This window comes from Stigmatopora argus, chromosome 1 (assembly GCF_051989625.1).
Source record: "Stigmatopora argus isolate UIUO_Sarg chromosome 1, RoL_Sarg_1.0, whole genome shotgun sequence".
Taxonomy (NCBI): Eukaryota; Metazoa; Chordata; class Actinopteri; order Syngnathiformes; family Syngnathidae; genus Stigmatopora; species Stigmatopora argus.
In genome coordinates this window covers 18338825-18365905 of record NC_135387.1, presented here as the reverse complement: position 1 = coordinate 18365905, position 27081 = coordinate 18338825, and the positions used below count along the sequence as shown (strand labels likewise).

Below are 27081 nucleotides of genomic sequence, written 5' to 3'. Positions count from 1 at the left end.
CTCTTCCAAACTGCGATGGCCTTGGCGCCTGGCCTCCCTGCCAGCCTGCTGACGCTCTGGAGGGGATTGGATGTGGATGGCCCCATTATTTCTCCACGAATCAGCCTAAGGAGGCTTTCAGTCCGCTTCAATGAACTCCCTGACCCACTTCCTCCATGCCGCTGTGCCTTTCCATCACATGCTGATTTTTATATCCCAGCAGTGGATGGCATTCCATCGATATGCCAGGATGCCAGCGTGGCTTTCTCGGAAATCTTACTCCACAGTAAGCAAAAATTAAGGTTTATAAAAGTGTAAGGCAATGGTAATTAGTAGCCAGGGCGTCATAGATGTAAAATAAGAAGAGCATGCCAAATTGTGGGCCCAAATTGGGTCCAGAAGTGTCAGTTGTCAGGGTCAGCAAGGCCTGCTCACCAGGACGGAGCACTGACCTACATTTGCAAACTAAATTTAAAAAAAAGTTTCATACTTTTATGCCCACCAGTGTATTGCCTTCATGTATTTTTGTGTTTCTCCAATCAATCAGAGTTCAAATATGGCCATGCTCACAATTTCACATTCAATACTGTATAATTAGAATGTCTACTGTCTATGATCTATTTTATTTACGTTGTCATGCTGCATGTTAGCACTGACACATAACATTTTTACCTACATCATGTTTACATATTATTCAACTTTTCCAAAGGGAAATTGAAAGACATTTTCACACTTTTAAGAAACATTTTTCCAGTACTTATTTTATTCAAAACATCAATATAATTGTCTCACTTGGCCAGTTGCAAAAAACGAAATTGAAAGTTGTAAATGCTCCATACCAATTCTTTTGGAATGGGTTTGCTTTTGGTTGCTTATCCAAAATTATCACTGTAAAATAAATAAAAGGTGAAACCTTTAAGAATGTTTCTCAAAGCCGCACACCCTTCCCTTTCTTACTGGGATAAAAGGCAATTGCCAGCATTACCTATTAGTAAGTCCACTGCAAGATGAATCAAATGATGCAATTTTTTGCGTGTCAGTCCTCCAGTTCCATGGCATTTCTCAAGTCCACGTGCATGACTAACATGTGTTTTTCTTCCACTCTTCCCTTATTGTTGTTAAGCAGACAGGCAGCAGTGGGGAAGGTGCAGGCTCCTCATCAGACGGCTCACATTCTTTAAACAGGTTTGACAAAAAAGACAACATAGTAATTGTAAAATCAATGTGGTTAACGTAAATCTGTGTGCATATTATATATATATATATATATATATATATATATATATATATATATATATATATATATATATATATATATAATATTTACTCATTCTTTTCTTATGATCTGATTAACCAATTTAGCAAATATTAGGGCAAAATATTGTTTCCTCAGAATGTGTCATCAGGAGATTGACATGAGTGAGACCTAATCCACTTAGCACAAGAGAATTACTACTGCCTTTCAAAGGCTCGCTGAGCAGTACGTGTAAACTAACAGAAAGCAAGGTCGCACGGGGGCCATGTTGGCGTGTGTGCGTGTCTCTGTATGTCCGTTAAACATGCCAGTTCCAAGGCTCAAGCTAAACCAGACCATGGACACACACGCACTCGCAGGAGATTAATGCTGAGAGCGGGAGCATTAAGATGTTGACCCAAAAACATCAGGAAACTGGGCTGTCTGTAAGGAAAGTGACCAAGAAAGAAAAAAAACGGTAAAATCAAGACAGCAAGCTGAGAATAAAGATCTTGACCTTTCATATGTCTCTTGCTTACACAACCAGCCCACACCTGCTTATTTGCTTTTTTATTTTGCAGGCTGGGACCAAAGTTCTGTTTACTTACTTACAAATTAAAAATGCAACGTTGTACATTGCTCAGTCCGAAACAAAGTACAATAAAATAAATAGCCCAAAATTCTACTCAGATAAAAATACCATCACTTTCATATAATATATGAAAAAATTAATCCTGCATAAAAAAACAATCCTCGAGCACGCGAATAAACTAGGGTAAACTTGGTGTTTATTGTTCTCTAATTAGGGCAACATTAAACATTAAAGAAACAAATGTATGAATATGGAGGAAAAACAATCCAACAGTTTAAAAGCAATTTTCTCATACAGCTGGAAGAACTCTAGATATTCTTACATCTATAGTTCATAATTTCATCAAAAGAAGAACTAAGATTGAACATAACATAACATAATGTTATGTTCAATCTTTGTTGGTAGATGACTAATAGTCTGCCACTGAACCAAAACAAATCAATAACAAACACAATATATCCAGATAATTACTAGATAAAGAAAGTTAAACTACAGATGTTTGCCAGAACACAGTTCAAAGTTTCTGTTCTTTCTAGATTGTCAAAATCCCATTGCCCCCACTTGGCATATAGTGTAATTCATTTGACGTTATATAATGACTTGAGTTCTTCTCTTAGAGGAGCACCGCATCTTAAAGCGGCGAGTGATAAGGTTGCATAAGATGCAATGCTTGTTTTTTTGTTTTGTTTTTTATATAAGACGGCTACTGATATGTTCTGAACTTTTGATGGGACACTGATAAAGGCATTACTTGACTAAAGGTCATTTGTTACTCTGTTTTCATTGAAAACATTGCACAATGCTATCATGCACAATATGAGTAATAATGTTGTGGGAAGGGTTGGGAGGAAAACAGAAATGACTTGAGAGTCGTTTGGTGAGTGCCAATTTATGGACCGATTCACCTCAGCAAACCACTAAAAATGACTATTAGAGTATCCTGCTTGTGTATGGTGTTTTTCGTTGTGAATTAGCGTTTTGCGGTTGTTGCGAATAGACAAAACTGTCATTTTATACACTCAATGTTTAGTAACATTGTCATGTGGAAGTGGCTTAAATAGCTTGTACCATCCCTAGATGTGTGAATGTTTATATCAGGGTTTCCAACAGCACACTAATTAATCGAACCTCTCACAATACATGGATGCAAATTTGGTATGATCCTCCATGGGCGGAATTGTTTTGCGATTTACTACTTCTAATTGGAATGGTTGGATGGACATAAGTATTTTATAGTTTTTTTTAATAAAAAATTTATTTGGTCTACTTTTGTGAAGTTGGATAATTTACAGTGACACACCGAATGACCTCTTACGAAACACTGTTTGAAAATGTCTGACCTTTCTTTTCTTCCACTGCTCTCCTGTTTATAAAATAGAACTGCTAAACACACAAGGTACACTGAGTGGGAACATACTGTACTCCAAAACACGCTCACTGTACTATACTTGTTTGTTTGTCACTTATTTCCATTGACCGGTGGCGCCGGAGTTTCATTATACATAAGGAACTTCATCTATCAGTTTAACTGTCAAAAACAGAGGAATCAAAATAACAAAGAATATTTTGAAACAATAAATGTAATTATTTTAATAGCTGCTTTGCCAAACCTTCAGTGGTATGGATGGCCGAGTGGTTAGCACGTTGGCCCCACAGTTCTGGGGTCGAGCATTCTATCCCAGGTAGGTCCTCACTGTGTTGAGTTTGGATATTCTTCCCTGGCTTGCGTGGGTTTTCTGCGGGTATTCCGGATTCCTCACACATGCCCAAAACATGGAGGATAGGGCACATTGAATACTGTAGAATAGATTGCCCTTAAGTATGAGTGTGAGCATGAATGGTTGTCTGTCTCCTTGTACAGAAAATGAATGAATATAATCGGTTGTGGTTGTCCATCTTGTGCCATGCAATTGGCTGGCCACATTCAGGGTGTCTCCAGCCTGGTGCCCATAGTTGGGTGGGATAGGCTCCAGCACCCCCCACGACCGATAAGCGGTACAGAAAATGAATGAATGATCGATGGTGCCTGAAGATAGCTTGAGATACGAGTCGTAGCCTGGCTGATTTTTGTCTTGGGATATAAGCATTAATATGGGATCCAAGTGTCTCTCAAATTGCTTACCCTGAAATGTGAGGGGCAATATTAAAAATTTCAAACAAAATGATTTTGTCTACTTGAGGTGTGTAACCATGATCACTGCCATCCCTCCCGGTCAAAACAGATTGGACGTTGATGGCTATCAAGTGCAGCCACTGAGTTAAAATACAAAAAAACAGTTCTATTTTTTCCAATTTTTTTTGTCTTTCAATAATTAATAATCAAAAGAGAGAGTGGTCATGTATTTTCGCAGCGTTGCCTCCAACCATTTCTCCCCATGATGAAAGATCATGCTGTTAAATGCATTGTAAACAAACACGCATACCCGCTCCTCCTCGGCAGTGACGTCATATGTTTACTATCTTGTGGCTGGTTGCAGTTCGGCAGAATTTACGTAACTAAAACACCGTGCGCGCTGCAGGCACGCGTGACAAGGAGAGGGCACTTTGCTGCTAAATTACATCGGCACCGAACCACCCAATCCCGTGGCGAACCCACACATACGACAAGCACATCTGAATGGAGAGGACCACCGCTTCGCCTCCTCGTTGCATTTAGGAATGCGCATGCGAGGAGAAGCGCGCGCGTGTGCGTGGGAATGTCACTCGAAGCTGTGACGTGTACGCGCGCGCTCACGCATTACCCAGCATCCACCGAGGCAGCAGCGGCGAAGTAGTAAACAACCCTTGCAAACTCGGGGCTTCCCACGTTCGCGAGTGCGGGGATTGGTCGCCCTCTGTTGGCTGGTCAGTATATTGCGCACGCTACGAGCCATGTGATTAATCCTCATTTGGTTTGTATAGTATATTTTTGCAATTGTCACTTTCGGTGGCTACAACTACAATTGTTCGTTAAATTCGGTTATGTAATTTAATTTAATTTTAAAATGAGGAAGAAACCATGTCGCCTTAGTTCATCTTCTGTTTCCTGAGGAACGTATATACCGATGCACCAGAAAGCTCCACCAGGAAGTACTCAAGAAGCCTTGTTCTCCCAGGAAAGATTGAGTACAAACTACAGGAATATGGATGTTAAATCATGTTGCATTTAGTACCTATGCACTTCTACTAAGTATGTAATGTAAAGCTCAAAGACTGAGCATGTTGTGCCAGTTTAAAAGTAAAATTAATATTGAACAAAAATAGGTCTACTTTGGTGACCAGCCGGACGTCAAACTACTCCCAGGTAAACAAATGCTTCCTCTTACATAAACTAATTTAAAAACTAAATTACAATCGACAGTTTGGAATGGATGGTCAAATAGAATAGAAAACGTGACAATTATATTCATGCCGCATGTAACGTTAAGAAAATGAGTTTTAATTAAAGTTAAAACGTGGAATTGCACCAAGTAAACAATGATCATTAGTTTGTCTCATGACTTTTGATGTCTTTTGGCAATGTTCGCCACAAAATACGATAACAACAATAGAGATTAACAAATTATAAGGTAGATGTTTTTAGGACGCACATACTATCAAATAGTATATCTGTTGTGGCTACTGTTATTTTTGTCCTCCGGGTTATATCTCGATCTCTAAAAAATAGAATGCATGGAACCCATTATGTGATAATAAGATACGCTATATCATTACCCTTTATTTACAAACAAGTCCTGTTCTGAAGGTGAGACAGGCATTTTGAAAGACCCTAAGTTAAGCACCTGTTTTTATTTATTTATTTGAGACTTACTTATATTTGTCCGTGTAGGTTTATTTTAAAAAGTTCTGATGTATTTCAGATAAAATGGAGGGGACTAATGTGGGTGGTCAGCCATCTGTTGTAGCTGCTCAGGTTCCCTTCCTTCACCTGTGCAATACTTTAGAAAAAATCCAGAAATTGAAACTCCGTCCAGAAAAGTCCAAAACCCTTGCGGATTTTATTGAGGCTTGGAGGGCATTTCATCGTTCCCTGCATAAAGACCACCCCAAAACAACAGACTCTTTCTACCCAGCAATGCGTCTCATCGTTCCCTCGTTTGAACGAGAGCGAATGGCCTATGGCATAAAAGAAAGCATGCTTGCTAAACTTTACATTGATGTCTTATGCCTCCCTCCAAATGGCCCCGAAGCCAACAAGCTTTTGAACTACCGCGCACCTACCACGTCTCAAGGAGAGTCTGGAGACTTTGCCGGCATGGCGTACTTTGTACTTAAGAAACGCTGCAACAGTCAAGGAACGCTCAGCATTAAAGAAGTCAATGACTTTCTCGATTCAGTTGCTATCAACAATGCCAACAAGAAGAAAGACCTTGTGAGAAAGAGTCTGCTCCACCTCATCACACAGAGCACTGCTCTTGAGCAAAAATGGCTTATTAGAATGATTTTAAAAGACATGAAGCTCGGCATCAGCAAGGAAACTGTCCTTCAAGTCTTTCACCCGGATGCCGCCGAGCTTTACAACGTGAATACGGACTTGGACAAAGTTTGCCAACAGCTCCACAGCCCCTCCGTGTCTCTGAGTGAAGTTTCCATCGGTCTTTTCTCTGCCTTCAAGCCCATGCTGGCTGCGGTATGTAACATCCGCAATGTGGAGAAGCAGATGGGAAACAGCCCTTTTTATATTGAAACCAAGCTAGACGGCGAGCGTATACAACTGCATAAAAATGGCGACGTGTACAAGTACTTTAGTCGAAACGCCTTTGAGTACACACAGCAGTTTGGTGGATCCCCTTTGGAGGGTTCGCTAACACCATACATCCACAATGTGTTTCAGAACCACATTGTCAATTGCATTCTCGATGGGGAAATGATGGCTTTCAACCCGACTGCGAAAACCTTTATGCAGAAAGGGAACAAATTTGATATCAAGAGGCTAATGGATGATTCCGAGTTGCAGACTTGCTTCTGTGTCTTTGACGTGCTGTTAGTCAATTCCCAGAAGCTCGGCAGGGAAACATTGAAGAAGCGGTACGAGATCCTGCAGACAGTCTTTACTCCCGTTACCGGCAGGATTCACTTGGTGCCGAAAAGAGAGGCTCAGACCAGGCAGGACGTGGTGAATTCCCTCAATGATGCCATTGACGACCGCGAAGAGGGCATCATGGTGAAAGATCCTCTATCCGTCTACAAACCAGACAAGCGAGGGGAAGGCTGGCTTAAAATCAAGCCAGAATATGTGGACGGTTTGATGGATGAGCTGGACGTCCTGATTGTCGGCGGATACTGGGGTAAAGGGAGGCGGGGTGGCATGATCTCCCATTTTCTATGCGCTGTTGCAGAAGCTCCAAAGCCTGGTGAGAAACCCTCGCTTTTCCATACACTGTGCCGCATTGGTTCCGGTTACTCCATGAAGGAGCTGTATGACCTTGGCTTGAAGCTCGCCAAGCACTGGAAAGTTTACCATAAGAACGACCCCCCACCCAACATCCTCTGCAGCAACGAGAAGCCTGAGGTCTACATCGAGCCCTGCAACTCGGTCGTCCTTCAGGTGAAGGCTGCTGAGATTGTTGGCAGCGACGTGTATAAGACCAACTGCACCCTGCGTTTCCCGAGGATAGAAAAAATCCGCGATGACAAGGAGTGGCACCAGTGCATTACCCTAGCAGAGCTAGAGCAGTTCCGCGGCAGGGCGTCGGGTAAACTCGCCTCACGACATCTTCGCCTCGACGCCACCAACGAGCCACAGAAAAAAAGGCAGAAGATGCCTGCCAAATCCAAGAGGCTAGTCATTGACCAATTCAGGTCACAGGATCTTTCTGGGGTTACCAAAGAGACGGACATGTTTGATGATGTGGAGTTTTGCATCCTTAACGGGACGGAGGATCACCCCAAGGCTGTGTTGGAGAAAGGTGTGGCTAAGTAAGTTGAACAATCGCAAAGAATATTAGAGACAAAACATTTACATGTCAACATTGTATTTATTTCAGGTGTGGCGGTATTGTTGTTCAGAATCCAGGGCGAGATACTTACTGTGTGATAGCCGGGTTGGAGAACATGCGAGTGAAGAACCTCATTTTGGCCAACCAGCACGACGTGGTGTGGGCTTCTTGGCTGCTGCAGTGTCTGGAGCAGAAGCAAGTGGTTCCATGGCAACCACGCCACATGATCCACATGTCCCCCTCCACCAAGGAAAACTTCGCCAAGGAGTACGACAGCTACGGCGACAGCTACTTCGTGGACACTGATGAACAGCAGCTCCGGGAGGTGTTTGGGCGCGTGAGAAATGTCGACAGCACGGTAGCCGTCGACGTCTGCCAAGTTGAGGAGCGATACGGCTGGGAAGACCTTCCAACCAGCATGTTCAGACCTTTTACAGTTTATATGGATGACTATGTGGACATCGAGGAGCCGAAAACAGCCATTACCGCAAGTTGTTTGGATATCAGGGCGCTGGAGTTTCGCTACCACGGAGGTACGGTGGTGCGGAAGTTGGAGGAAGGTGTGTCACATGTCGTTATTCAGGAGGAAACAAGACTCTTAGCTTTGAGGAGACTGAGGCGCAACTTTCAAAAGAAGTTCAAAATCGTCAGAGACGCATGGGTGATTGATTCAATCGAAGCAGAGCGTCTAATGAATGATGACGATTATTTAGTTTGAAAATCCTTCCCGCAGTTTACTGGTTTAAAATGATTTTGGTGGAAATACGCTGTCATTTTTAAGATTAGCAGGAAAAAAAAAAGTGAATTGAGGATTGACCATTCTTCCAGTCAGATCCCCAAACATTTTTCTGCCTGCGATTTTAGCTTTTGCCTCAGGGAAAGATGAAATAATACAGAATAACTATTATACAGAATAAAGGTTTTACTGCTTTTCAGAGGTGAAGTAGAAAGGTTTTAGAGTTTTAATTTTTGTGAGTGGCTCCCGCCTTATTTTGACGGATTTTTAATAAAGTCGAGAAATATATTATTGCAGATGCTGTAGCTACCAGGGTTCTGTATCTTCTGACTTTGCTCACGTTGGAACCTGGAGCATGTCTTACCTCTTAATTTTGTGTCATGAAATATAATGTATACTCTTTTTGTGTATTTATAATACAATTACGGAACAAACAATGGCTTATTTACACATTTGATTATTGTTCGATCCACAGCAGGGGTGTGTGTATCTATGATCAAATGTTGCTAACAAAATAAAAATGGATTATTATTTAAAAGGTTTTTCTCTCCTTATCTCTTAATCATGTGCTCATCCCTCAGATATAGACCTGGATACCCCAAGGGAGGCGTTCAAACTGGCTAAACCCCTCGGAGCAAAGACGTCCTTGTGTTATCTGTGCGAATATGTCAACATTGCGTCTTGGGACTAACTGACATATTGCATAACCTTCATTTAATGAGGCTCCGGGATATTACCTCTAGTGTCTCTGCCATTGTTGGGTGTAACAATTGCATGAATATTTATGAGTGAGTGAGGATGTTTATGGCGCATCGGTCTAAGGTGTCATGAAAAATCTCTTGGAATGTTTGAAAGTTTTACATGTTGATGTACTTCCGGGTACTTAAATTCAAATAAAAATGGAGCACGTTCACCGGCGGGGTTTTTGCATATGTTTTTAAGATTGTCCTAAAATATGAATAGAAATACAAATCTCTTTTTCATTAAATACAGTCTTGAAGTAGATGTGAAATTGCTGACTGGTAACCACTTGGAAATTATTGTCAATAAAAAAAATAAAAAAAGATTTTAGTAACAGAAATGCTGCGGCTTAATGTCAACACAACAAATAGCGAAATAGTGGAGCGTTAAGATGTTGTTGATTGATCTTTAACTCTTTGGCTGCCAGTGATGATAATGATGATGATGATAGAAATCCAATCCATTTCAACTAGTAGGGGAACTGATTGTAACAGAAATGTCAACATTCACAGAAGAATTCAGTCTTTAGTACTTCTTACAGAATGTGCTTATGTATGCACATCACATAAATGCTTCTCCCACACTGGACTATTTCTAGGTATTGTAGAATTCAATATGACTGTCAGCCTTTAATTAGAGGTACTGAACTAGTATTTACTCCTGCTGTGCATGATGTGTATGTGTGCCAAAATCATTGAGCCTTGAGTCCAAGTTTTCCTCTTTTTTTACGAGGAAGAAGCCGCTCAGTCATAGCAAATCTTTAAAACAATATGAGGTTAGTGTTGGGACAGATGCCACTGAGCAGGGGTATCAAATAAACTAAATAGACAAATTATAAATCTACACCAGATGGTGTGAGTGTTAACAATTGACGATAGCTATCAGGCCCTGTGATCGACTTGTGATCTATATTAGGGGAATTGTCTCCCTTGGGTGCAGCAAAGTCCAGTTTTTCCTCCTCAGATAAAGTCTTTGACTTAAAGTGGTCTCAAAATATATTTATTATCGTTCATTCATTGATTACACGAGCTGCTTATCCTCACAAGGGTTATGGAGCCTATCCCAAACAGAGTACCTGGAGAAAACCCACGCAATCACGGGGAGAACATTCAAACTCCAAACTGGAGGAACGACTCGGGTTCGAACCTAGAAGCCCAGAACTGTAATTGGAAGGGTTCTGCTTATTGTTTAAGGTTGGCTTAATTGTTGATCTTTAAAAAAAAAGGAGAGAAAAAACTTCAACAACTTAGCATGATTAACATAATTGTTTAAAGTACTATGAATTTATTTCCACATTCAATTCAAGCCTTCAGGGTTAACTGTTCAGTTTTAACTTTGAAATTTCAATCATCACCTATCTGGGGGAAATTCAGTTTGACTCTTTTGGACTTGCTTCAGCTAAGTGGAGGAGAGGGATGCGGCGACTGCAGCGCGCGGCATCACGTCAGAGCTGGCGAGATTTAATAAAGTCAACACAAGTGTGGAGCGTCGCGGCCGGAAGCGAGTCAAAGCAGATTTTCTATATAAATCAATAGGTAACCATTTGCAATACTAATGCTACACGTTTACTAAGCACTTCCGTGTTCGGCATTAAGATGATGATTGAATTTCTTCGGTCCCTCCATAGTATTTATGTTATGATGCTATGTGGCATTTTTAAACCAAACAGTTTTGCAGATACAAAAATATTTAAACTAAAATATTTCTGCAATACTCATTCATATTAACTACAACTATTTTCTTTTTTAATCGTTCTTTATTTATTCCCACTCTTTGTGGGAAAGTAAAAAATAAATACTAATCGTAACAATATTTATTTTACAAATAAATTGATCGAAGGATCCAATCATCGAAGAGCCACACGTGACAGGTGTAGCACCGGGGTGCTTTAATTTTGTTGAAAAGCGAACGGAAGTGGTGACCTTATTACGGCTAGCCTGACAGCTTCCTGCGAACACGCACAGTTCTTGAGCCAATATGGCGGCGACTTGACGAAGGTGGCGGGATGAATAGGGTGAGGGCTTGAAAAAGCAAAGAGGTCCGTCCAAGGCTGCGGGCCCATCCACCGACCCCGAGTTGGAAGATGACAGCCGCCGCACCGTAGCGCGACCGAGGTGTCGGTGAGCGAGTGGATAAGATAAGTCGTTTTCGCGAGGAGGCCACGCAAAAGGAGGAGCGGAGCGGCTCGGCTCGGCGCGGGCCAGGACAGAACAGCGGCGGCGGCGGCGGCGTCGGCGACGACTTGCACCGGTCAGCCATGGAGAATGCAGCTCGGGCTAGTAAGCGTTTAATTTACCAGCCGGATCTCGCTCATTTGAATGGGAATTAGCCGCGAAGGCCGAGGTAAGCCGGGACGAGCCACCAGCCGACACCTGAAGGGGGAGGAACCTGAAGCGGACCCCACGTCAATGACTGTTGCGGCAGCGGAGCCCCCACGGTGGAGTCGGCCGGTTCCCAAAATATGACCAGGGGTGCTGGGCCCGGTTGGCAGCAAGATGATGACGACTGCGGCTTCCAAATCTGGCTAGAACCCCCCCGCGAGAACCAAAAGCCTTTCACCGACTCCGAGAGGGCGCAGAGATGGCGACTGTCCTTGGCATCCCTCTTGTTTCTCACCATCCTCCTCTCTGATCACCTGTGGTTCTGCGCCGAGGCCAAAGTGGCCAGGACCCGGGACAAGTTGGGATCATCCCACCTCGTCTCCCCCCACACCCATTCAGCACAGAGCAGCCTCAGAGAAACCCCCCTCGCTATTTTTGTAGGAAACTCCAGCAAACATTTGTGGCATCTGGAAAGTTGCCACGCGGGCAGTTTGTCCCACTCCTGCCTGACTTTCTCCGACGCCGACCATTTGTGCAGGGGCCTCTCTGCAAACGGGGGCTCGTCGGCTGTAAATATGAGCGATTTGTACCTCTCTTTTTGTAACTCCTACTCGCTGCTGGATTTGTTCGGCGGCTCGACTAGTCCGGACAATTTGAACTGCAGCCTGGACGTCCTCGACGACGACGACACCACCCGATGCAGCATGTGCGTGCAGGCGTACCAGCGCTACGACCAGCACGCCCAGGAGAAGTACGACGACTTTGAGCTCCTCACGCAGAAATACGAAACCACCGCCTATTCGGTACGGACGTGCATGGATCAGTGCAAGGTAGGTGACGGGATCTGGCGCTTGGCGGGGCGTTCGGGGTGTTCGGTGGGGAGCTGGGTGCCTTTGTGCATTCTGGCTGATGGCGAGGGTGATGCGGTGGCCATCTGTTGCCTTGGACCCGGATAGACGCCAGGCATTGTGGTCCTCCTCCTCTTGTCGTCATGGAGATGGGTGACTGATTCAAGGAGATTGACCAGCCTCATGTTCATTCACGTAGGTACCTGGCGGCCCCACTGCAAGACACCCATACTGGTCTATTCCCTCTCTCCATTTTTTTTTCATTGGGAGTTGAAAGTGATTGTCCAATTATCCGTTTTCGATACAGCTTGTGATCTGGGGCTCATTTGACATTCAGAATTTATCCCAGCTGACATTGGGTACGTCCTGAACTGGTCGCCAGTCGAATTGGGACAAAATATGGTTTGACGATGTATGGCGATGCAAAACATACGATACGCATGGAGTTTTAAAAAATTGGATCACGATGTAAAGATTGGTAAGGATGTAGTTGTGCACTCCCCCAAACAATGATCAAAGCGTCAGATCGCATTGACATTAAAATGCCCCTAACTATGGGTAGGACTTTGCTGTGCTACAACCCATCGTCCTTTTTCTTTGTAAAATAAACAAAACTGAGTGAATTTAGCACATTGATGGACGTGCAGCATGCAGTAGGTAGTTTACTCAGTTGTTTTAATCTCGACTCTTACCTCAAGACTGCTTTGTCCAAGTAATAAATGTGCCCAATGAGTTGGGGTGATTTTTTTTTTTTGGCTAAACCGTAGTATGATATACCGCTGTTAGATGGTTAGCCTGTGTGTTAGCTGCCCTGCTCAATGACAACAACAAGGCTTTGGCCGGTGTTGCCAGCATTTCAGGTGATAAATTATTGATTTTTTAATGGCCAGGTTTGCTTGTCGAGTTCAGTCATAAATGTAAGATATATACAATTCAGTTGACCCTATGTGAAGTGTCTATTTTTCTCCGAGTCACAGGGACTGTGTTATGGTGCTTCAGTCTCCGGTTTGAACTTGTAGAGAAAAATGTCATGTTCTCCCGGACTTACTTCCTTCTCTGATCCACTTTCAATTTTGTATTCCATGATAAAACCAATAAGAATTGGTCTACATCAGGGGTGTCAAACCGGTCCTCAAAGGGCCACAGTGGGTGCAGGTTTTCATTCCAACTCAACAAGAGGATACCTTATGCAAGTGTAATCAGTTAATTAAAGTCGGGTGCTATTTATTTTAGAAGACACCTGATTGGTTAAAATGTCGGCACTGGGTCGGTTGGAACAAAGACCAGGACCCACTGCGGTCCTCGGCGGAATCGGTTTGAGACCCCTGGTCTACATGGTCTTTTTACCAAGTGAGGTATACGCCCTCTGCTGGCTCATGTGCTCTTTTGACGTCATCGTTTTTTAAGAACACTGAAGGGCAACGTTACATATTTGTTTTGTACAATTTCAGTAGTTATAGATCTGTGTGTCTTGTTGATTTTAATAATGATTGACAAGATTCTATCCTTTATTTGGCTTGTAAAAATCCACGATACTGGGACTTTAAGCATGCACACAGAGACACACCAACCAAATTAGAGGGGGGGGGGCGCACAATTAGGCTTATGCATCGCCCTTGCCACTTGCACATTATTAAAATTTATATTTTAATAATATTAAAATTATAATATTTTTTTCACTAACAAGAGGCACGCCACATTTCATTGTATAAAGGTCACAGGAGGTACTGGATAACCAAAATCCAAATGGAAATGAACTCATTCACTACCAAAGACGTAAAGGTAAAGTGGCTTAATTTGTTCAACTGCTGATAACTACAAAACAAAAACGAGTACAAACAACATTTTTTTTCCATGATGAAAAAAAAATCATCCAATCTTTCTTTTTGTAAGTTTTGTGTTCATGTAGCCATTGAAAAAAAACATTGAAAAAACAGTCAAAATCAGTTGGTTGCAATAAACTGAACTCACTCAACTATCACAAGAAGCAGTACCTTGGCAATGACTGTAAATTTTGAAAAAAGAGGCTTCAGGCTTTTTATTTTTATCTTTTATTTTTATTTAAGGTAGGGCTGGTGGATATGGTCTACAAATACGACTTTCCCCACAAAATGTTTTTTTTCCATTGGTTTGTATTGAGAGAGAGTAATGTTTACACTAAGATATTGTTTACACTGTACTGATCTGTCAAGGTTTTTTAGTTCCCAGAAGAACTGAACATTACTGAAGAGCAAGCAATGAAATTTACTTTAGTATTCCATTTTTATGTGACGAGGTAGTTAGTTATCATGTGCATGTCCACATGGAACACTCCATGAAGGCTACTAGTAGGGAAGTCCAAGACTATTCACCACCTCAATAAATCCATAGCTCTTTATTTACAATTGTTATGTTCAATATTAAAACTACAGCAACATAGTTATTGTCATTCCTGATCATTTCAAGCCACAGGAAGATTCTGTACTGCTGCATCAAAGAAAGAAAGAAAAAAAATGTTTCAAAATAAATATTGAATGCACATGTAATTTAATGAACTTAAAACGTAGATACAATTTAACTGAAGAGGAACGAAAACAGCGTGCTTAAAAAGTAAAACGTACTGCGCTAAATTTAAAAAACAAAGTTTTAATAGCAAATTGAGTTGTTTTCCCCATTTTTTTTTCTGTTCTAGATTCATAATAGTAAGAACAAATGATGCCCCATTGACTTCTCACCTCTTTCCTTTCACTTGGACTGTTAATAAAGCTGCTTTGTTGGAATGAGCAACCGTGCTGCCTGTTACCAGGTGTTCATCTGCGCCTGTGCCACTCCACATGGAAATGAGTTGTTGAAGTCAAGAGGTGTTTTGGCTGCCTAATGTGGTGGAAGGCTCTTGTTTGCTCATCGTTGCCAGACACACTTAAAAGCGGCTTGACTAGCTTGATTTGTTTGCTAGGCATGGTTTAGAAACGACCTGAGGTTTTCCCAATTTGAACTGTTGTGGACATATACAGTGGTACCTCGACATACGGGTGGCCCGGCATACGAGCAATTCGAGATACGAGTAAAATTGCGGGCAAATATTTATCTTGAGATACGAGAAATTTTGATATACAGCAGATGCGAGATGCAGCTCATAAGAACACCATGGGCACTGTCTCTCTCCCCGCAACTCCTTTGTGTAATGTCTCTGGTCGCAACTCCCTCTTTGTAATGTCTCTGGTCGCAACTCCCTCTTTGTAATGTCTCTGGTCGCAACTCCCTCTTTGTAATGTCTCTGCGAGCACTGGGCGGAGCGTTGCATTTTTTTCAGTGTTTTTTCCCCCTTAGTCAGTGCGAATGGCTTATATACTACTTCTCGTTGGCAAGTGGTCGTGCGTTATCCTATTGTGAGGACATTTGTGTGCATCATTTTGGGAATATTTTGAAGGGAATACAAACTCAAACATCCCTCGATATTGACTGAAAGTCAGTGTGGAGGCGGGGCAAAAAGAGCCAACCCGGGAGAAGGGTATCAAAATGTCAAACAAAATTAGAATTAAGTTTAGTGTTAGGTTTGATTAAACTTATTTTTGAGTGTCTGCATCGTAATCCAAGTTCAGTTAAATTTGTTTGTTATGTTACGAGCGTATTGCCGTGCAAAAAGCCCTCCCTCCCCTCTCTCTGTCCGTCTCTCTCTCTCTTCCCCCCTTTCGAAATCCGTTTAATTTTAGTACTATTGATCACATTTTAGTAATATTAGACGACTAGTTGTGTTACTTTGTTAATAGATGTCGAATTAGAACAAATAAAACATTTTTTCCAATCCAATATCCTGTTTTTGGTGTTTTTTTCAGAGGGTTGGAACAAATTAATTTGTTTTTAGTTCATTTCAATGGGAAACGTTCGTTTGAGTTACGAGAAAATTTACATACGAGCTCAGTCCCGAAACGAATTAAGCTCGTATCTCGAGGTACCACTGTACTGTCAATAACAGGATTACAGCAGAAGCTAATGCCTCTACAAAAAAATTACCTTGCAGGCGGTACTCCAGAGAACTTGTAGACACTTTGATTGTCAGATGAATGTTAACTGTAAAAAGCAGTATGTTTTTTGTTAACACCTTTTGAGAGAGAGGGGCAAGGATATCCCAGTTAAACAATATGTGATCTTTTTTGAGAGAGAGCTGAATTACCAAGAGAAACTGTTCATGTTACAGAATGACACTGCCAGACTCCATTCACAGAAGCCCCAGCAAATGCCAGATGGTCTCCATTCACCCAAACACTGACAGGGAGGCTGCACATACATGTTGAAAATCCCACAAAGCCATCTGCTCGCCCCTAAGGACTCAAATGTGTTTGGACGCCAGTACGGCGTGATTTTTGAACTGTTGCTCAGAATGATGAGCCTCCAAATCATCTTTCTTTCTGCTGATAGAGCCTTGAAGCGCCACCATGTCATCTTTTCATCTTCTTTTGGTAATCACGTTCACAATACAGAAAGGCACCAAGCGATGCTTGCTGATTGTAAAATATCAAATCAATTATAGTGTGAATAGTCCCAAAGTTTTTTTTATGTGCTGAGCTCTTTCAAGGAGTTGATCTTCAAGGTCGCAAAAATGAGCACACATTTTTCTGAAGAGAATTGTTACGAAAGTTTCATATTATGATTGTCATTTCATTGCCAAAATGATCACTTGAGATTCTTGTGAAGAGTTAAGGGTCCACTAAAATTTCTGTAATTACTTTTGTACAATATAGTTTATGTTAAAATAAAAAAATCCTAAAAAATCAGGGGTTCTTTTTCGGAATACATGTGAAATACAGCAAATTTGTCACATTGTATTGACATTTACCAGTACAAAGGAGGTGCGTATGAAACATGAGTGCAGCCTTTGCACGAGAAATGTGAATACCGTATTTTCACGACTATAAGGCGCACTTAAAAGTCTTAAATTTCATAATAGACAGGGCGCCTTATAATCCATTGTGCTTTATATATGGAAACAAAATTAAAATGTGTCATTCATTGAGGGTGCGCCTTATAATGTGGTGCGCCTTATAGTCGTGAAAATATGGTAGTTTAAACCAGAGGTCATCAACATGGTTCTCAGAGATATCAGGTAGTCCACCCAAGGACCACATAGTTATGCAGTGAGCATGAGTGCTGATGATCCTGTTGGTGGGAATGGAGTTTGTGGGCTGCTGTCTGTACTGTGATTGGAGCTTTAGTGTGTACTGACCCGAAAGTGATGGAGCCACACAGTGACAACATTATCTGCCACTCGCACTCAGGTTAAGCCATCTTATTCTGAGGCATTTTAAATATCTTTACTGCTTTTGAATATGTGACCTCCATCTTCATAAATCCTGTGATGTGTACGTAGATCTGAATGTTAGACATCAGTACAACAGTGGTCCTGTCCTGACTGCAATGTTGTGACATTTATAGTATAAACCAGATCGGAATAGATTATGCCACATGGAAAGGGTTGATTTTCAACCCAAAGGATTTGAAAGGAATGACAAAAAGTCCGCATAAAAATCTGGCTCTTGAGAAAAATATGATGACATCATCAGAAAGCATTGTCGTGGCAGGTCAAGACAGTCCAAATCTCCATCGTTGGCTAGATTTTTACAGTCTCTCATGTATTCTGCCCACCCATTTGAGGCAAAACCTCAAAACCACACCATCAACTTTATCCCTATCCTGAAAAGTGTCTCAGCCAAAATTCAAGAGTTGAAGAGCAGTCAGATAGGTTGAGAACAGTGACAAAAATAGTTTGGACACTTTTACCTGTCCTTTTTATAAAACATTTTTAAATAAAAACTGAGTGAGTCAGTTTTGTTTTGTTTTTTGTTTTTTAAAGGTACCTCAGACTTGAACATTATGAGCTCCAGCACTGCAACTGAAGCCTGATGTCACTTTGGTCTACTCTATCTGCAGTAAGATGATCATATTTATTGTTTAAAAGAAATGATCTCCTTCCTATTGTGGTGTGCCCCCTCCCATCATACTGTTTGGAATAATATAGAGCTCACGTGTGTGCGTGCGTTGACGCTCCCACACTTGCACATTCATGTGCTTACATTTTTAGAGATATCCAATGACCATGACAGAACTCCAAGTGAAACTAATAACAGTGCCATTATAGAATGCATAGGCAATACAGTGAGACGGGTGCGCACCAAATCTCTAAAATTTATCCAAAGCAAACCAGATTGGCATCTATAACAATACATTGTTTGTGCTAAGTTCTAGTGCACATTTTGGTGTTCCATGTGGGATAAATTGTGGAAGGTACCGAAAGCAAATTTCAGAATCGTATTTTCTGAGAATAGCTCAATTTGCCTCCTTCATACATACACACATGGCCCAAAGTGACCCATCTAAGTTTTACTTTTCTCCATCTTTGAAATATATTACATTCAGCATTCCATACTCAAGGTATTCCTCAATTATTATTTTAATCATCACACACCCTCAATTGACCTTATTTTTTAAATAACAAAACTTCTACTTCACGACCACTAATGCACAAAAAATCACCCACATTCCTTTACTGTATATCTTTTAGATAATTTTGTTATGTATCAATTACTAAGCCAGGTATGCAGTAAAGGTCTTGTTTTTGTTTAGTACAAATCATTTTCGTTAATCATTTTTTGCTTAATGGAAAAAAAATGGTTTTTGATATTTAATATAAAAATGATAATGTCAAATATTTTTGGGGTATCAATATTGAGTTGAAAATGTTAGTGCTAGCAAGTATTAATTAAATAAGTGTTTGGTTCTACTTACTGCTAAAGTAAGTATTTGAAACGGACTATCGTGGTTGTCATTTAATATTAAATCATGTTTTTTTAATCATAATTAATTGTATAGATGTATAGAAAAACTGCTCAGTTTTAAAACAAACCAGCCAAATAAAGAATACTTGTGATATTCAATCCTAAAATAAAATTGATTAAAAAATAAAAGTATTCAAGAAGAAAGTTGCTTCCTGGTGATGTCATGACTGCAGCTCTCATCTTTTTTTCCCTGATTGGTTTGGCATCAGAAGGCCAAGAGCTGGATGATTTGAGGTTATCAAGACGATACGGCTTGATGAATGAGGCAGGATCGTCTGGCTCTACAAGGCTAACATTTCGCAGTCACACCTGTTTTCATTAACGCTCGATGGGGCAGTTCCACTAAATGGGTTAAGGATTTCTGGAAATCACTGGAATTTTGTCAATATAACCGATTGGCAATTAGTGAGGCCAGCTAATGGTTTTATCTGTAAACATGTTTCCTTCTTTGTTTCTGCTGAACAGCAGACTGCCTGTCTTGTCTGAGATCAATAAATTGTTGAATTTGTTTTAGTTCTCAAGCTTAGTTTGTGTTGAATCGAGAAAACGTTAGAAGAATCCTTAAGATTTGGTTGAGCAATCCCAGCAATTAACTAAAGTAAACTAGATGGCGCGTAAGAATTTTAAGGCTCTTACAAGCATGATTATTTGGTCCTGAGAGGTGACAGATGACTGAACCTCCCTCAACCTTCTGTTTCACGGTGTTCCTTGCATTGGAGACACCTTGTCTTTGCCTGTTTTCTAATATTAGGCAGGCAGAACCCTCACGTGGCTGTCAATGAAGGCAGTGTTTATTCCAGCTATGTGTGTGTGTGTGTTTCTGTATGGATTTTTGTATGCATGTTCTTTTATGTACAGTATGTACGGCAATGTACGAAAACTACATTCTTTTTTATGAGAGAAGTCTAAAAAAGACTCTCGCCACAAATGAATGATATTTTCCAATAAGCACTTAGAAATGCCATAATATGTTTGTTGTAGATCTCTTTCTTAAACTCTACACTTGGTAACAACTGTGGGACCTAACGTTAAAACTTGAGGTTACCCCTCGAAGCTCACAGATGCCTATTTTGTCGTACCTCTGTCATTTCGGATTTATCATAAACTACACATCAGAATTCATCCAGCATCCAGTCAAACTATACCTCAGTCCAAATATTGTATGATATACATGAATGGCTTTATCTGGTATGGCCTGTCTTGGTTCGGTGCTGCCGACTCTCTTGAACATGTCTAGGTAGCAAAGCAGGTTTTTTTTAACTGGGATTTTTATTCCGCGAAGAGACGCAACTCATAATTGGAACTTTTTGAAGTATTGCAAGTCTATTTCTAACTAACGTGGAAGTGTTGTGTGTCTGAAAGGTTGAATGTTGGTAATGTACTCGCTGTGCTTCAATAATGTCTGAAGCAGTTCGGTGTCTTGTGTCATATGGCTGGCGGCCCACCAATCTCCAAGGTGACAGAGGATTTCTGAGTGTCAGATCCCCATTCACAATGATCACACATTAGGCTGATCGAATCAGACTGCAGGACTGCTTCCTGACTAACTCAATTTGTCCTCATTCGCTTCCCTCTGCATGCTGTGCAGATGCAGGCTCACACACACCAACACACGCACACACACACCAATTGCACTTTTTTGCCCTTGTGCACATGAGCAGAAAACTAACAGTGATTGGGGTAGCACCCATTGAGCCTTCTTGAAAAACATGGACAGATGTTGCCCTGGCAACAACAGGTATGCATTTTCAGGAGGACCCAGATTTTCTGTTTGACTCTTTTTGTTTCGGTTCCCTTTCAATAGCCATGGCATCCTTGAACTCTTTTTTTTTTTATTATCATTTCCAAACAATCTGCTTCCTCCCCTTTACATAATGCTGTTATTAAAACGTAGCCACATGGATATCAAACTGAATTGAAACTGAAACTCATTTACGTAGATTTAGCGAGAGGCATCAAGTTTTCTTCTGATGCAATGAAATCCAGATGTGTGTTGCACAATTATACTTCGCAACTGAGAATTCATTCATTTTGTATACTGTGTTTGGCATTTTTCAAACTGTTTTTTTTATTGCCATACTGTCATTTGTTTTATATAATGGGGAGGTTTGCATAGCAAATAAACTACTAACTCTCACGCCCCTCAGGTTATACAATCTGGAAGAATTGATGGATCACAGAAATACGTATATATTTACACTTCACTTGACTATTTGTGGATAATTCTGCAAATTGATTTGAATAAACTTGATGTGGAACAACTTGACTTCCGCACTAATTGATGTCAATCCCGTTCGACACCTTTGGGAAGAACAAAAATGATGAGTCAGCCTTCCGTGAGGGCCAAAGTCATTTATTTCTTCTGGATGAATGGGCACAACATACTCAGAAAGTCTCTCTGCAGAGAGTGTCTCCTGAAAAGACAGGAATTGCAAAGGGGGAATTTCTTTGCATTTCATTTACTGTACACGTAACAGCCAGCGATTGCCTGTGTATTTTCTTTTCTCCTCTTTTCATGAATTCTTCTGTGTCCCTTTCAGACAGCCTACAAGCCCTGGCTATGTGCTCAGTATTTCCCCACTACCCAGCAGTCTTGTCAAAGAAAGGTTTCGTGCCACCAGTACTGCCTGGAGGTCCAACAGAGCTGTCCATTCATCCTACCGGACAACGACGACTTGATCCATGGTGGCAGCCCCAGCTTCATCTGCGCGGGTTATTGTCAACTTTGTATATCTAATATTGTTTCCTAACGTTAAAATAGCCAAGGCACGGTACTCGGATGATTCGCCTAAAGACGTTTCGCCGACGGACGTTTGACAGACGGTCAGGTCGCCGAATGGACGTTCCACCGAACGGTCATTTGGCCGAACAGCGGTTCGGCCGAACGGAGGTTTCGCCGAAACGGGATTCGCGCGCTCGCCCCGCCCCCGGATCGTGTGTGTACAAGTTTTTCAACCTCGGCCCGCGGGCCATATATGGCCCGTTAGGATTTTTAATCCGGCCCGCCGCCAGCGTTGTCCAAATTATAGTAAAAATCAATGATTCATTTCCCCTTGCCGCTCATCACTCTCAATTTATTAGTCTACCGTCAATGGCAGCCCGGGAATAAGCACTCTTGGGCGGGCATGTCAGCCCAGGAATAAGCACTCTTGGGCGGGCAGATGTAGCAGAACCAAGCCGTGAAATGACAGCAATCGGGTCAAATCCATCCTAAAACAGCATTTAATGATTAAATACAAATACTGGAGCTCTTTGGACATTAGAACCGAGCCCAGGGAAGTGAATTCCTCGGTAAAATGTCGCGATGATGTCGCAATAAGGCAAAAAAACGTCTATATACGTCCATTCGCCAAACGGCTCAAAATGTGTTTAATGATTAAATACAAATACTAGTATTGTATATACAAATACTAGTATTTGTATTTAATCATTAAACGCTGTTTTCGGCTGGATTTGACCGAATTTGAGAGTATTTTGACCCGTTTGGCGAATTGAAAAACTTGTACACACACGATCCGGGGGCGGGGCGAGCGCGCGAATCCCGTTTCGGCGAAACCTCCGTTCGGTGGAACGTCCATTCGGCGACCTGTCCGTCTGTCAAACGTCCGTCGGCGAAACGTCTTTAGGCGAATCATCCGGCCACGCCAAGGCACCCATTTCAATTTCTCTGATTGTGGCGTTAGGCCATGAAGCTGGAGCTCAAATCGCCAAGTCCTCTGTAACGCTACGTTCACAGCACAGGGCCAAATTCCAAATCGTGATTTTTTGTAAATTTAAATTTTTCTGTGTATTTGTTCTTATTGCTAAAACACATGCGACTTGCAGTGTGAACGGATTGCGGCCGCAAACGTTCCCACATACATTACTCTGCGACACATGTCAAGTGTTACGCATATAAATATGTTCCTTTCAGGAGGTTCACGGCGTTGCACTTTTGGGGCAATTTTAAGGATTTTATTCTACCAGAGCCAGCCAGCATTTTTTTTTACTTGATAGCTTCACGTGTGGTATCAAGAAAAGGCATTTTTTGCCCCTTTATCTGCCATTCCTCATTCGTGTCTAATGTTTGTACATATATAGTATTAATGATGACACAAGGAAGGGCAGCCAATCTGTGTTACCCGCATTTGATTGACTGAAATGCTAAGAGTATTAATGCACACACAGCCACTTTCTGGCAATAGTGGCTTTTGTTTATATTTTTCTCCACTATTAGACATCAAAATATGTTTCTGTAGTTCTTTACATTCAATATATATAAACAAGGTTATTTTGGCTGTTGACCTTTTAGAAGTACTGTCGTTGTTAAATTCTGTTGTTTTTGGGGGGTGGAATTTTGATCGCCTACTGTCGAGTTTTGAAACTTTTATGGGAAAGTGTGTTTTTCTTTCAGGACTCTTGGGAGAACATCCATCAGAGAGCAGGGCAGAGTGCTGCGATATCCGATGGGAATCTAACATGGACGGCCCCTCAGGCGAAAAGCTAAAAAGGACTGCCTCCTCCTGTCGCCCCAAAGGAGCCTCGCTCACCTCCTCCGCCACCCCGAAACTGTGTAGCGGGCGGCTGAAAATCTGCCTGCTGGCACTCGTCCTCCTGCACACTGTCATCATCATATCAGCCTCCCATAATTCCACGTTGGTCGTCACCTTCTCAGCAGAGAAGAGCGCATCCAGTGAGGACTGAACTTTAGAATGAACTGAAGTTTTAAGAAGCTTTTTGCTTTTGCCTACACCGCGGTGTGACGCTGGCTCATCGGTATCACCTCTTCTCTCCCTTGTCAAAAAAAACACAAGAAGTGGGGGGGCTTTACTGAAGCGCAGGGTGGACTGGAGCACCCTTTTCAAGAAGTGACCTCTTGCCCCTTAAAACCTGCTCATTATTTCTTTTTTTCTCCATATGTTTTGGAGCATATCGTGCCTCCACCTCTCCTTTCCTCCTGCTTTTTTTATTTTTTTAAATGCCTTTCTCTGTCTGGATTGCACATCAAAGTGGACACCGATAATGTGTGACACCCCCCGCTTTTGTCTTTACTTTCAAATATTTGATTGTGACTAATCCTCACTATCCCTCTTCCTTCTTCGTTACTACCTTGAAGTAACTCATCCATCTTTCATCTGTCTTTTCAGGATACACCGCAAAATCATTTTCTGGCAGTTTTATCTTATTTGAGCTCTTCTTCTCCCTTGCTCTGATGTACATGCCTGAATAGTTTGGGACTCGAGTGCACTGAGAAGTAAAGGTAACCGCGCCAAATAGTGTGCACCTGATAGTTTTAAATTGACCTCATGATGGCTCGAAAATGACAGTCTGTGGATTCGTTGTCCATGAGATTGTAGGAAGAGAAATGGGGGGAAAATGTGGGGAACAGGAAAGTCGTTGATGCCAAACCCCAGGGGCCTCATTTATCAACTGCGTCTTCACAAAGTACCCATTGACCTACTTCTATCATGCACTCCAACTCTTACTCCCATGCTTGGCATTATACTTTGGTATTAAGTCACTAATCTCGTTCTTTTTGGGCACACCACTGCGAATGCCAATAGTGGTGGTGCCTTGCACATGGAACAGATTCTTGAAAAATTGTCTGTCAACACATTAATGACTCGAGGTGGGTAAAGGTAGTAACATTTTGACCTCTTTTTGAATGCCATGTAAAATGTTGCTTTTTATTCATTTCCCTCTGATCCATTTTAGATTTCATATGCTCCCATAAAACATGTTTTATTTGTCCTTACTCAGGTTGATAATTGAGACCCCACATCTTGAGTGCCTCTATGCTGTTCGCCCCTCGTCAGGCCAGTAATTGCAATGGAGCAATATTATCCGTATTTCGAAATGAATGAAAAAAGGTCCTGCGTTATTTAACCTTCCCCTCTTAACTAGACAAACCGATGACCCAGACATGCAAAGGGCTGCCTCTGCATTAGCATGGGAGGAATGTGAGGAGATTTCAAGGGCTGATCCATCTCTGTGTGTTTTTCTTTCCCATTTGTTTTTTTTTTATCAACTTGTACTCATCTGCTATTTGTAGAGTGCAAAATGATGACTGAGTTTGTAGTCACAAGATCATGACTTGGCTTCAATTGCCATCCGACAAGCAGGCAACTGACTGATTCTTAAAGGTGTGTTAAAGAGTACTAAGGCCACCTTCAAAAGACATTTATTTTATAAGTCTGATGTGCATGGTGGAAAAAAACGACCAGGAATATGGTCGGACTGGCCTACTTTAGTTCTGTAGGTATGGCTCTACCTGCTGGATCTTGTCGGTCATCGCACTGTTTAGCCCCAATGGAAATTGTTCAATTGCGTCCGTCTGCGGCTTGCAAAATGGTGCCACGTCAAGAAGTCGGGGCATGTCTGGCCATACCGCACTAATGATTAGGCTCCTAAAACATGTCATAACAATATGCCAGCGACAATGCACGTAAACATTCGTAAACCTCTCACAGATTTGCACTTCCCCAATTTCCATGGATATATTGCGCTTAAAAATCAATATATACAGTTGTGGTCAAAAGTTTACATACACTTGTGAAGAACATAATGTCATGGCTCTCTTGAGCTTCCAGTTATTTCTACAACTCTGATTTTTCTCTGATAGAGTGATTGGAACAGATACTTCTTTGTCACAAAAAAAACATTCATGAAGTTTGGTTCTTTTATGACTTTATTATGGGTGAACAGAAAAAAGCTATCAAATCTGCTGGGTCAAAAATATACATACAGCAGTGCTAATATTTGGTAACATGTCCCTTGGCCATTTTTACTTCAATTAGGCGCTTTTGGTAGCCATCCACAAGCTTCTGGTGGAAGCTTTGACCACTCCTCTTGACAGAATTGGTGCAGTTCAGTTAAATTTGATGGCTTTCTGACATGGACTTGTTTCTTCAGCATTGTCCACAAGTTCCCAATGTGGTTTAAGTCAGGACTTTGGGAAGGCCATTCGAAAACCTTAATTCTAGCCTGATTTAGCCATTCCATTACCACTTTTGATGTGTTTTTGGGGTCATTGTCCTGTTGGAACATCCAACTGCGCCCAAGGCCCAATCTTCGGGCTGATGACTTTAGGTTATCTTGAAGAATTTGAAGGTAATCATCCTTCTTCATTATCCCATTTACTCTCCTGTAAAGCACCAGTTCCATTGGCAGCAAAACAGCCCCACAGCATAATACTACCACCACCGTGCTTGACGGTAGGCATGGTGTACTTGGGGTTAAAGGCCTCACCTTTTTGCCTCCAAACATATTGCTGGGCATTGTGGCCAAACAGCTCAATTTTTGTTTCTTCTGACCACAGAACCTTCCTCCAGAAGGTCTCCTCTTTGTCCATGTGATCAGCAGCAGTCGAGCCTTAAGGTGGCGCTTTTCTTGCACGGCAGCCTCTCAATCCATATAGATGCAAAACACGCTTGACTGTAGACACTGACACCTGTCTTCCAGCAGCTTCTAATTCTTGGCAGATCTGCTTTTTGGTGATTCTCGGTTGAATCTTCACCCTCCTGACCAATTTTCTCTCAGCAGCGGGTGATAGCTTGCGTTTTCTTCCTGATCGTGGCAGTGACAAAGCAGTGCCATGCACTTTATACTTACAAACAATTGTTTGCACTGTTGCTCTTGGGACCTGCAGCTGCTTTGAAATGGCTCCAAGTGACTTTCCTGACTTGATCAAGTCAAGGATTCGCTTTTTCAGATCCATGGTGAGCTCATTTGACTTTCCCATTGTAGCGTTTGTGGGCGTTTGCATCCATTGAGCCCTATTTAAATGGCCTCAGAGAAGTCACCAGCTGTAGTCACTCATAATCACTCACAAGAAGTTAAGAGGCCATGCTATGAAGCTCATTTCACTGACTTTCTAAGTCACCAAAATTGCTAATTTGTGTTGCTGTATGTATATTTTTGA

At 41.7% G+C, this 27081-nt stretch overlaps 2 protein-coding genes across 2 annotated transcripts; both read left to right on the top strand.

Moving 5' to 3' along the window:
- The first annotated feature begins 4341 nt into the window (after positions 1-4341).
- Positions 4342-9377, top strand: lig4 (ligase IV, DNA, ATP-dependent). The gene is made up of 3 exons (XM_077605884.1): positions 4342-5088; positions 5645-7703; positions 7772-9377. Exons 2-3 carry the CDS (start codon positions 5650-5652, stop codon positions 8439-8441), a joined length of 2724 nt encoding a protein of 907 aa, XP_077462010.1. The 5' UTR covers positions 4342-5088; positions 5645-5649; the 3' UTR covers positions 8442-9377.
- Positions 9378-11137: 1760 nt separating this feature from the next.
- On the top strand, positions 11138-25982 carry LOC144077833 (NALCN channel auxiliary factor 1-like). Its single transcript, XM_077605874.1, has 3 exons — positions 11138-12351; positions 21722-21893; positions 23575-25982. Exons 1-3 carry the CDS (start codon positions 11662-11664, stop codon positions 23862-23864), a joined length of 1152 nt encoding a protein of 383 aa, XP_077462000.1. The 5' UTR covers positions 11138-11661; the 3' UTR covers positions 23865-25982.
- Positions 25983-27081: the final 1099 nt, after the last annotated feature.

Excerpts from the sequence above, each read along its gene's own strand:
- lig4 (XM_077605884.1), top strand. The coding sequence starts at position 5,650 with ATGGAGGGGACTAATGTGGGTGGTCAGCCATCTGTTGTAGCTGCTCAG. Across the intron at positions 7,704-7,771 it reads TTGGAGAAAGGTGTGGCTAA|GTGTGGCGGTATTGTTGTTC; the intron begins GTAAGTTGAACA and ends TATTTATTTCAG.
- LOC144077833 (XM_077605874.1), top strand. The coding sequence starts at position 11,662 with ATGACCAGGGGTGCTGGGCCCGGTTGGCAGCAAGATGATGACGACTGC. Across the intron at positions 12,352-21,721 it reads CGTGCATGGATCAGTGCAAG|ACAGCCTACAAGCCCTGGCT; the intron begins GTAGGTGACGGG and ends TGTCCCTTTCAG. Across the intron at positions 21,894-23,574 it reads CCCCAGCTTCATCTGCGCGG|GACTCTTGGGAGAACATCCA; the intron begins GTTATTGTCAAC and ends TTTTTCTTTCAG.